This window comes from Octopus sinensis, linkage group LG17 (assembly GCF_006345805.1).
Source record: "Octopus sinensis linkage group LG17, ASM634580v1, whole genome shotgun sequence".
Taxonomy (NCBI): Eukaryota; Metazoa; Mollusca; class Cephalopoda; order Octopoda; family Octopodidae; genus Octopus; species Octopus sinensis.
Window position 1 is genome coordinate 6774064 of NC_043013.1, and position 10000 is coordinate 6784063.

At 37.4% G+C, this 10000-nt stretch overlaps 1 protein-coding gene across 1 annotated transcript in view; it reads left to right on the plus strand.

Annotated features, from left to right (window-relative positions):
- LOC115220906 (carnosine synthase 1-like) overlaps positions 1–8338 on the plus strand; it is a 20705-nt gene extending 12367 nt beyond the window's left edge. Inside the window, exons 5-8 of the mRNA XM_029791106.2 lie at positions 957–1021; positions 2151–2370; positions 3077–3339; positions 4958–8338. Of these exons, the coding sequence (XP_029646966.1) occupies positions 957–1021; positions 2151–2370; positions 3077–3339; positions 4958–6193 (1784 nt within the window). The 3' untranslated portion in view covers positions 6194–8338. The remainder of the gene's footprint in view (positions 1–956; positions 1022–2150; positions 2371–3076; positions 3340–4957) is intronic.
- The last annotated feature ends 1662 nt before the right edge of the window (positions 8339–10000 follow it).

Sequence of the window (10000 nt, forward strand, 5' to 3'; positions counted from 1 at the left end):
TCAGAGAAAAACTGCCTGTTCTTCTTGATCAAAAGAAGCCAACAGGACAATCTTCACGACTGAGTCGACGAATAGCTCAAACCATCCTACACATGATGGAGGCTGTTTGACATAACTCAAGAAACCAGAAAAGCTTGAGCACTGTATGAGCATATGCAGATGGTTTCCTCATTCTACACACATCTCAGGCAGGCCCAGCTGACAGTGCTACCATGCCTGTTGAGTTTATCCTGAACTGGCAATGCCCCTGGTAGCACTGCCAGGACAGAGATTTCTGGAAGTCATCCCTAGGCTTTAGACCAAAGATCTTCTGGAACAGACCAGCTAGTTAATTGTTGTTGATGTCCATATTCTCTTTCAGGACATGGTTCTTCTGAGAGGCAATAAACTAAGAACTTGAGTCACTTTTACCGACTGTCTACTTCCTCCAAATATCTGACCATGTCATCATCATTATCCAGTTTTTTAAATCCAGGTTTTATCCCTGTTAACGGGGGTGGCTGGATCTACCTCAAAGCCATCTTTCCCGGTTTTGGTTGTCCTCCTTTTTCAGGTGCAGCTCATCCCAACCGTTGGGTTGGCTGGTGCCCTTTCTCCTTTGCTATCATGAGGCTTTCTTGGAGCTGGATTTTCTATGGAAAGCATGCCCTTGTTTACCCCCAACCTCAGTTTCTAGACATGAGTTGTCTCAAGACCAAGGTCTCTAATATGATTTTTAACAAATGTGGTGGAAAACTGGCTCAGGAAGGCAGGGACTATTCCCTAAGACCCCTTTCAGAGCCCCACTACATATGTGCTTATGTTAATAATCAAATTATCAATTATCCTCTGACTCATCCCAAATCTGTGGCCTTCTGCTTGTGTTATAAACCAATATCTTATTTCTCTCTCACCCCCAAATCAAAAGTATTATTTCACTTTATTTATTTTGCATCTATTTATTTATATTGAAACAGATTACAACTTTCGTGTTAGAACAACAGTATGTCGAACATCAGATGACCTTCCACATGTGTCAAAGGTTAGTTTGTTTGACTTTGTAACATTTGCAACATATCACAACAATACCCAATCCATATTAATATCTGTACATGATGAATCCTCATGTATGTAAAAACAAGTTGTCCACAAAACATTAAAACAACAAAGGGCTCTAATAAGCTAATAAGCAGTCTTTTTATTTTTATCTATTCTATTTTTTACTAAACTCGCGCTAACCAATAATATTAAACCAACAAGGGAATCTCTACATGGTGACTTGGCCTGATAGAGATGGAAACCAAGGCTTACTCAAATCACATACCATTGTTTGTTTAAAGAAAATGTATATTTGGGAATATACATCTGGTGTGTTTATTTAAGTGTGTGTGTGCAGGCATGTGTGTATAATATGTTTATGTGAATGTAAGTTTATGCATTTGTGTATATATGCTAGTTTCTTTCTGTTGGTATGTCTACGTTTGTGTCTGTGTGTATATATGCAGGTATGTAAGGATATGTACGTATGTCTTTATGTATGTATGTATGTAGTCGAAAGACACCTGTTGTTATGTTCTGTTATTATTTATATTGTATTTTTATTGTATTTATATTTGTGTAACTTTGTCCGATTTTTTTGTCCTTGTTTTTGTATACATTCGCTACTTTCTTCCAAGGAATCTAATGCTCTTAGCTTAGTTTTTCCTCGGGGCTGGCCAGATTGAAGCAATCTCAAGAATAATCAGCCGAAATTGAGAAGATAATCTGGTACTTGACTGCGGATAGAGGGCTTTGAATGACCCATCCTTGTTCTTGTTGTATCGTCTATCTGGATGTTTTGTTGTCCCTTTTTGTATCACCTAGCTGTCTGGATGTTTTGCGTTCTTGTCCCATTTTGTATTTCATATATATATATATACTTATATACATACATATATATGTGTGACTGTTTGTGTGTATGTGATTGAGATATATGTAGTGTGTGTGTGATTATATATGTGATTGCTTATGTTTGGTCAACCCTCACCGCAAGAATGCACTATTAGATCAGCTTTAATCTGATCATGCAAAACAATAATGATGGTAGTAGGAGGTAAGAAGCAACCACTACTCCTACCACCATTGGTACTTCTTCCTTTTCTTGGTAAAACAAACCTTTTCATTGTTTTCAGATTGTCTGTGGCATTTCCAAGTCAATAAACCAAGACTATATTGTCCCACAGTCATTGAAAGCATCTCTCAAAACTTGGCATGTCTCAGAAGAAAATATAAAAGTCATCAAGAACAAGCTGATCAGCATGTCTGAACGGACTCTGAAAGCCATCATGTCCTTTGAGGACACACTTAACGAAGACGAACGAGGTGGAATTGGTGCTCAGACAGATATAATTGGTAAAGTATAAAACATCATAGATTGATTCTTATTTTGTCAATAATTTTTCTTTGAAATCGAAATTGCTCAAAAATCAATGGAAATTGTAGTTGTGGTAACAGTCCCGGTGGCACGTAAAAGAACCATCCAAACTTGGCTGTTGCCAGTGCCGCCCCAACTGGCCTCTTTGCCGGTGGCATGTAAAAAGCACCAACCGATCATGGCCATTGCCAGCCTCGCCTGGCATGTAAAAATCACCCACTATGCTCACGGAGTGGTTGGCATTAGGAAGGGCATCCAGCAGTAGAAGCACTACCAGATCAGACAGGGCCTGGTGCAGCCTTCTGGCTTCCCAGACCCCAGTTGAACCGTCCAACCCATGCTAGCATGGAAAGCGGACGTTAAATGATGATGATGATGAAACTGAGCAGAAAATGCAGCAGTCTTGCATAGTGATTGATAGCCTCATATCGTGTCATTGGAACCATATTGTAATAGCGAAGGGGACATAGAACTTGAAGCTCGTGTGTTGTCACTCACACTTGTGTGTATTTATAAGTGAATTGTACAAAACCACACATTTATGACAATCCCATAAGAGTTTAGCACCTTAGCCATCACATGTATTTACATAAACACATAAATATACACACACACACCATTCTTTTACATCTATATTTGTAATGATCTGAACACTTAGTTTATTATCTTCATTCAAAATTTCAGGACTTGACTTTTTAGTGCAGAAAACTCAGTCAGAATTCAAACCTGTGTTAATTGAAGTGAATGGACGTGATTGCCTGAAAAACTGCCAAATTAATGAATTCATCAATAGAGACAAACTTGGAGAAGTTGTCAAAGAACTGGTGAATACCATGATTTCAAGATCCGAACGTTTTCTGGTGAAAGGTAAAACTGTTCTTTTCATCGGTGATGGAGGGTACGGAAAACGGTTTACTTTGAAGGACACCAGAGGCTACGGAATTAAGGTGAATATTTGAAGTATATTTCCTGGCTTGTTTGCTGTTTTTTTTTTATAATAGTTGGTTTGGCATAACAGTCAAGCAATAAATCCTCTCAATTTTCAAGTCAATTCAAATATTTTTGATTGTCAAAAATGGGTGAAAGTGAATGGTCATGTGGGAACCAACAAGCTTTGAGTTATTTGTGTTATGCACTCCAGATTTATCTCCCTTGGATTATAGTTTCATGGCTTTCTATGTAAGTGGTACTCTACATCTACTACATGTGGAAAATTCTGTCTGTGGGTGTGTTTGTTTGTGGATTTGTTACCTAATTCCTCCAACATCATTTTATCAATTTTGATGAAACTTGACACATGAGTAGAACTAATATCGGGAAACCTTGTGACATACTTAGATTGTTGAAAAAAAATATTTAACAGGGCCCCTGGAAGGGATCCTTATATCTACTACATATAACTAATATTTTTTATTTAAATACCCAAGGGAAATAACCCATACCACCTGCACAATATTTTTTGTTTAAGCACCCAAGGGAAATAACCCATAGCACCTGCATTTACAGTTGTTAGTTTTTAGCAATGCAATCAATATTTGATTCTCACAATCAGCGGACCTAATTCTGCATTTCCCTACTCACAGTTTTGAACTGCTAAACCTTATTATTGCACTTTCTTGGTTTCGATCTTAAACTTGAAAGACTTCATTCTCTCTCACCAGCCTCTCTTGACAACCTCCATCAACTTCTCTCACCAACCTCCGACAGCCTCTCTCACCAACCTCCAGCAACCTCTCTCACCAACCTCTCTTGACACCTCCATCAACTTCTCTCACCAACCTCTCTTGACAACCTCCATCAACTTCTCTCACCAACCTCTGACAACTTCTCTCGCCAACCTCTGACAACTTCTCTCACCAACCTCCGACAACTTCTCTCACCAACCTCTGACAACCTCTCTCGCCAACCTCCGACAACCTCTCTCGCCAACCTCTGACAATCTCTCCCTCCTCCAGCTGACAGATTTTTGTACTTTATTGGGATGGAAAATACACCTTTTGTGGAAGTTATAACAAAATTGCTTTCTTATATCAGAGTAATATGGCATTTCAATAAGGTGTTTAAATAGAACATCTTTACCCCTGGGAATTCCCAGGTTAATAAGCAGTTTACTGTCATAAAATAGGGAAAATAAATTGTAATAGTTACCAGAAGTGACAATAGTGATATACCAAAATTTCATTAAACATGTTTGACATCTGATGGGTGGGCTTCTTATGAGGGTCTTTTCAACTTCTATATTCATGAAGTCATCAACGATTCACTCAATTTTGTTGATCCAAACAATGACAGAATCCATACACAGACTATAGAAGGGTGATGTATGCTCACCAGGAAAAAACATTGGTGATGACTCTGGAGATGGCAATGATGATGATGATGATGACAATTGAATTTAGATAATATAGGTCTCAGATGCCCTTAAAATTACAGGCTGTCAATTGCTAGAACCTCGTTGGTCATAGAACTAATAGATTTATAACAGCAATAACAATCGTAAATTTAGATTTCTATGTATTATATTTTCCCAAATCATGTTTCCATTTTTGTTAATTTATTCCGCAGATTGTGTTGGTAAATGCAGAAAAACCTAAAAACTTGAGTCAAGATATCACTTTCGTACCACATGATCTGACTGACTTAAAGCGGACGTATAAAAATGCCACCGAAATTATTGCCAAGCTTCAAGCTAGAGGTATAACAATTGATGGCTGTATTACTTTCTGGGATGAAAATGTCTGTCTTGTGGCAGCGATATGCGAACTTTTGAACCTAACAGGATCAAATTATAAAGCATACACCATTGCAAAAAATAAATACCTTACTTTTAAATGGCTACAGAAGCGAAAGGGAGATATTCCTCATTGGCCACGTACGTTTTTGTATTCTTCAAACGTTTATGAAATTAACACACAGTCTGATATCTCCAAAATCTTCCAAAACAACAAGCCTTCCTTACCTTTGGTATTAAAATTTGAATACGGATCAGGTGCAATTGGTGTTAAACTTGTGCAAAACGAAGAAGAGTGCCAACAGTATTATCAACAGTTATCGGACTTAGAAATGCCTGGTGTTGGTCTATCTTTAGGTCGTTCTTTTATATTGATGGATTACTTACAAGGCACCGAACATGATGTGGATATCATAATATATAAGCGTAAATTAATCGCAGCTTTTGTGTCGGATAACGGTCCAACCAGGTTACCCAATTTCATAGAAACGGCAGCTCTTTTGCCTTCGATTCTTTCAGATGAAAAGCAGAACCAACTGATCGTTGCTGCTTACCAATGTTGTCTTGAAATCGGTTTAGAAAGCGGCGTTTTTAACGTGGAAATGATTATGTCAGTGACGGGACCAAAACTTTGTGAGATTAATTCACGAATGGGTGGAGCCTATCTGAGGGACTGGATTAAATTGTGTTATGGAGTTGATATTATGTTTTGCGACTTATTAATATCTCTGGGTATCGAACCACATGTAAAATGTAAATATAGTCAAACGTATTTAGCGGGGATTATATGCTTGGCTTCAGAGCATGCTGATATTTTCAAAGATGAGCAAAAAATGAATTTAATTCGAGCCAAACATGAATCCAAGCAAATACAATACAATCAATTTCTTGAAAAGCTTCATTTAGAATATGAAGAAGAGCTATACTTTGCAAGTATAGCAGTAATTGAGCCTGATCCAATAACTGCTAAAAGGTCATTGATAAAAATCTCAGAAGAACTTGGTATTAAAACCGATTCATACAATGTTGAACAATTCCTTAAATTCATTCCAAATGAGACACAAGAATAGGGTGAAGTCTGGGAGTTATTTTTTTATGTGTGTCTTTATATATGTGTTGGGGAGATATGGAAAGTTGATACATCTTTAATTTCTTTTCTAAAGGGAGTTATTGTTTTTTAGCCCCAAGTCAACATTGATCCAAGCTGTGGCCATCTCATCTTTTCTATATCCATCTCGTCACCTGGACCTCCTCGAACAGGTTCAGAAACAAGTCTGTAATTTGATTGGTTCCCCCCTCTTCCTCTCTTAGTCTGTAATTTGATTGGTCCCTTGTCACAGTGACATGACAACTTAGTCTTTTCTATCTCTCCTACCACAGGATGTGCTCAGATGAATTTTCTTAGTCCTAGATCACATTGTGCCATATCACCTGACTCGTAACTCACAGCATCTTCATTCAAATTCTGTGACGCTTCCACGAATAAGTAAGTCTTTCTATAGTTGAAGCTTTTATCCTCGAACTACCAGAATTTGGAACTCTATTCCATCTCATTTTCTCCCTCCTTAGTCCCTTACACTAAGTGGCTTTCCGCCTTGTTTGGGACTTTGTAAGAATAAAAGAAAAACAGAATATCTCTGATTGCAATTATCAAAATTGATATCTTCTGAGAGAGAGAGACAGAGAGAGGGTGATAGGGCAGTAGAATCCTTTTCATATAAATGAACCCCTTTTCATATAAATGAATTTTTTCATGATCCCCAGGCCTGTTTACTCATTAAGCTAATTTTATTAACAAACAAGTTTATATTCTATTTGAGAGATTGGATCAAGTTCTGTTATGGAGTTGATATTATGTTTTGTGCCTTATTAATATCTCTGGGTATTGAACCACATGTAAAATGTAAATATAATCAAACCTGTTTAGCAGGGATCATGTGTTTGGCCTCAGAGCATGCTCATATTTTCAAAGACAAACAAAAGATGAATTTAATACGAGGGAAATACAATGCAAACAATGTTTTGAAAAGCCTTTTGCAGAAGATGCAGATGAGAGACCTTTTTCAAATAAAGCTGTAACTGAACCTGATCAAGAAACTGCTGAAAGGTCATTGATAAAACCCTCAAAACTTGGCATTAAAACTGATTCATACAATGTTGAACAATTCCTTAAATTCATTCCAAATGAGACAAAAGAATAGGGTGAAGTCTGGGGGTTATTGTTGTTTTATGTGTGTGTATGTATATATGTGTTGGGAAGATATGGACAGTTTATTCATCTTTTGATTTCTTTTCCAAAGGGAGTTATTGTTTTTTAGCCCCAAGTCAACATTGATCCAAGCTGTGGCCATCTCATCTTTTCTATATCCTTCTTGTCACTTAGATCTCCTCGAATGGGTTCAAAGCAAGTCTGTAATTTGATTGGTCTTTCTCTTTCTCTCTTTCTTATTCTGTAATTTGATTGGTCCTTTGTCACAGTGACATGACGTCTTAGTCTTTTCTATCTCTCCTACCACAGTAAGTGCTCAAATGAATTTTCTTAGTTCTAGAACACCTTATGCCATCTCACCTGACTCATAACTCAGTGTCTCCATCCAAATGCTGTCGTGCTTCCGCAAATAAGGAAGTCTTTCTACAGTTGTGGCTTTTTCCCTTGAAAAGCCAGAATTTGGAGCTCTCTTCCATCTCATTTTCTCCCTTCTTGTGACCTGAACTCTTTCAAGTCTAAACTAAATTCATTCTTTGTGTCTTAATTACTCCTTCGTAGTCCCTTACACTCTGTGGCTTTTCACCTTGTTTGGGACTTTATAAAAATAAAGGAGAAACAGAATAATCCTGATTACATTATCCAATGTGACATCTTCTGAGAGAGAGAGAGTAGGGCAGTAGATCCCTTTTCATATAAATGAATCCCTTTTCCATAAATGAATTTTCTCGCAATCCCTGTGCCTATTTACACAATAAGCTGATTTTATTAACAAACATCAAACTTACTTCAGACAGCTAAAGAATACCTAAGCTGAGATGTAAAACAGAAACCACATTTTCCCACATTCACAAAGAAGTTCTCGGCCTATTGTTTTAGCTTGCCTGCACCGAGTAATTAACGAGAAAAAGTATATTTGTTAAAGATTGTAACAACTTGCATTATAATCATCTTCAACATTGTAACAACATAATAATCAATCTTAATAAATGACCTTATTAATAATCAATTAAATAATTGTTCCTCATCGTTTTTTGTTATAATTGATCTAAACTCTTTACAAACACTTCTCACATTTTCAACTCTCACCAGGAAAATATATGTAACTATTGCCATAGATCTAACACAATGTCAAGTACTTCTAAGAATGAAATGAAGTTGTGTTGCTCACACAAAGGACAAGAAATTATCTGCATAGCAACACTTTCTGTTCATAGACAATTGGGTACAAAGTCAATATTTGAAGTCAGATGAATGCAGATAAATGATCCTAACCCACACTTGCGGGCACACATTTTACTTAAGAAGATTACTTGAGTATAGTAACCCTAGTAGTGGAGGCGCAATGGCCCAGTGGTTAGGGCAGCGGACTCGCGGTCATAGGATCACGGTTTTGATTCCCAGACCGGGCGTTGTGAGTGTTTATTGAGCGAAAACACCTAAAAAAAGCTACATGAGGCTCCGGCAGGGGATGGTGGTGATCCCTGCTGTACTCTTTCACCACAACTTTCTCTCACTCTTACTTCCTGTTTCTGTTGTACCTGTATTTCAAAGGGGCTGGCCTTGTCACTCTCTGTGTCACGCTGAATATCCCCGAGAACTACGTTAAGGGTGCACGTGTCTGTGGAGTGCTCAGCCACTTACACTTTAATTTCACGAGCAGGCTGTTCCGTTGATTCGGATCAACCGGAACCCTCGTTGTCGTAACCGACGGAGTGCTTCAAAACCCTAGTATATCACTGGTACTTATTTTATCGCTTCCCAGAAGTGTCAAATGTAAAATCGATCCCATCACGATTTGAATGCAGAATGTACAGAGATCATATAGAAAAATACCAAGAGATGATACTGTTATGACTGTTTCAAATGCACTAATGTCTAATGATATGAAGCCTTTTAGAGCTAACAGCAAATGCTTTGAAATTTGGGATGAAAAGTTTTTCTTATTCAGAAAGAAAATTCATTAACCCTTTCATTACCAACCTGGCTGAAACTGCCTCTGGCTCTGTAGTACTAATGTCTTGTTTTCATAAGTTTTGAATTAAAACCTTCCACCAAACCTTAGTCACAATTAATGTTCCTAACATTAGCTTAATGATAACTAAGTTACTATACTAAATTCTTTGTTATATTTAAAATTAACTGAAAGAAACACAAAGCGTCTCAGAATAAATACAGTAACGAAAGGTCAATAGTACATGTGGTACATTTAAACAGTAAAAATAAACATTAGCAGCATGATTCATGAGATTCTAGTTTATATTTCTGAAATTCTGCATTTGTATTGAATCATTTTTTCTGTTCTTTCAATGAATGTTACTTAATTACTTTAAAACACACATAAATAGATTATATGGAGTGGCTGTGTGGTAAGTAGCTTACTAACCAACCACATGGTTCCGGGTTCAGTCCCACTGTGTGGCATCTTGGGAAAGTGTCTTCTGCTATAGCCCCGGGCCGACCAATGCCTTGTGAGTGGATTTGGTAGACGGAAACTGAAAGAAGCCTGTCGTATATATGTATATATATATATATATATATATATATATATATATATATATATATATATATATATGTATGTATGTGTGTCTGTGTTTGTCCCCCTAGCATTGCTTGACAACTGATGCTGGTGTGTTTACATCCCCGTCACTTCGCGGTTCAGCAAAAAGAG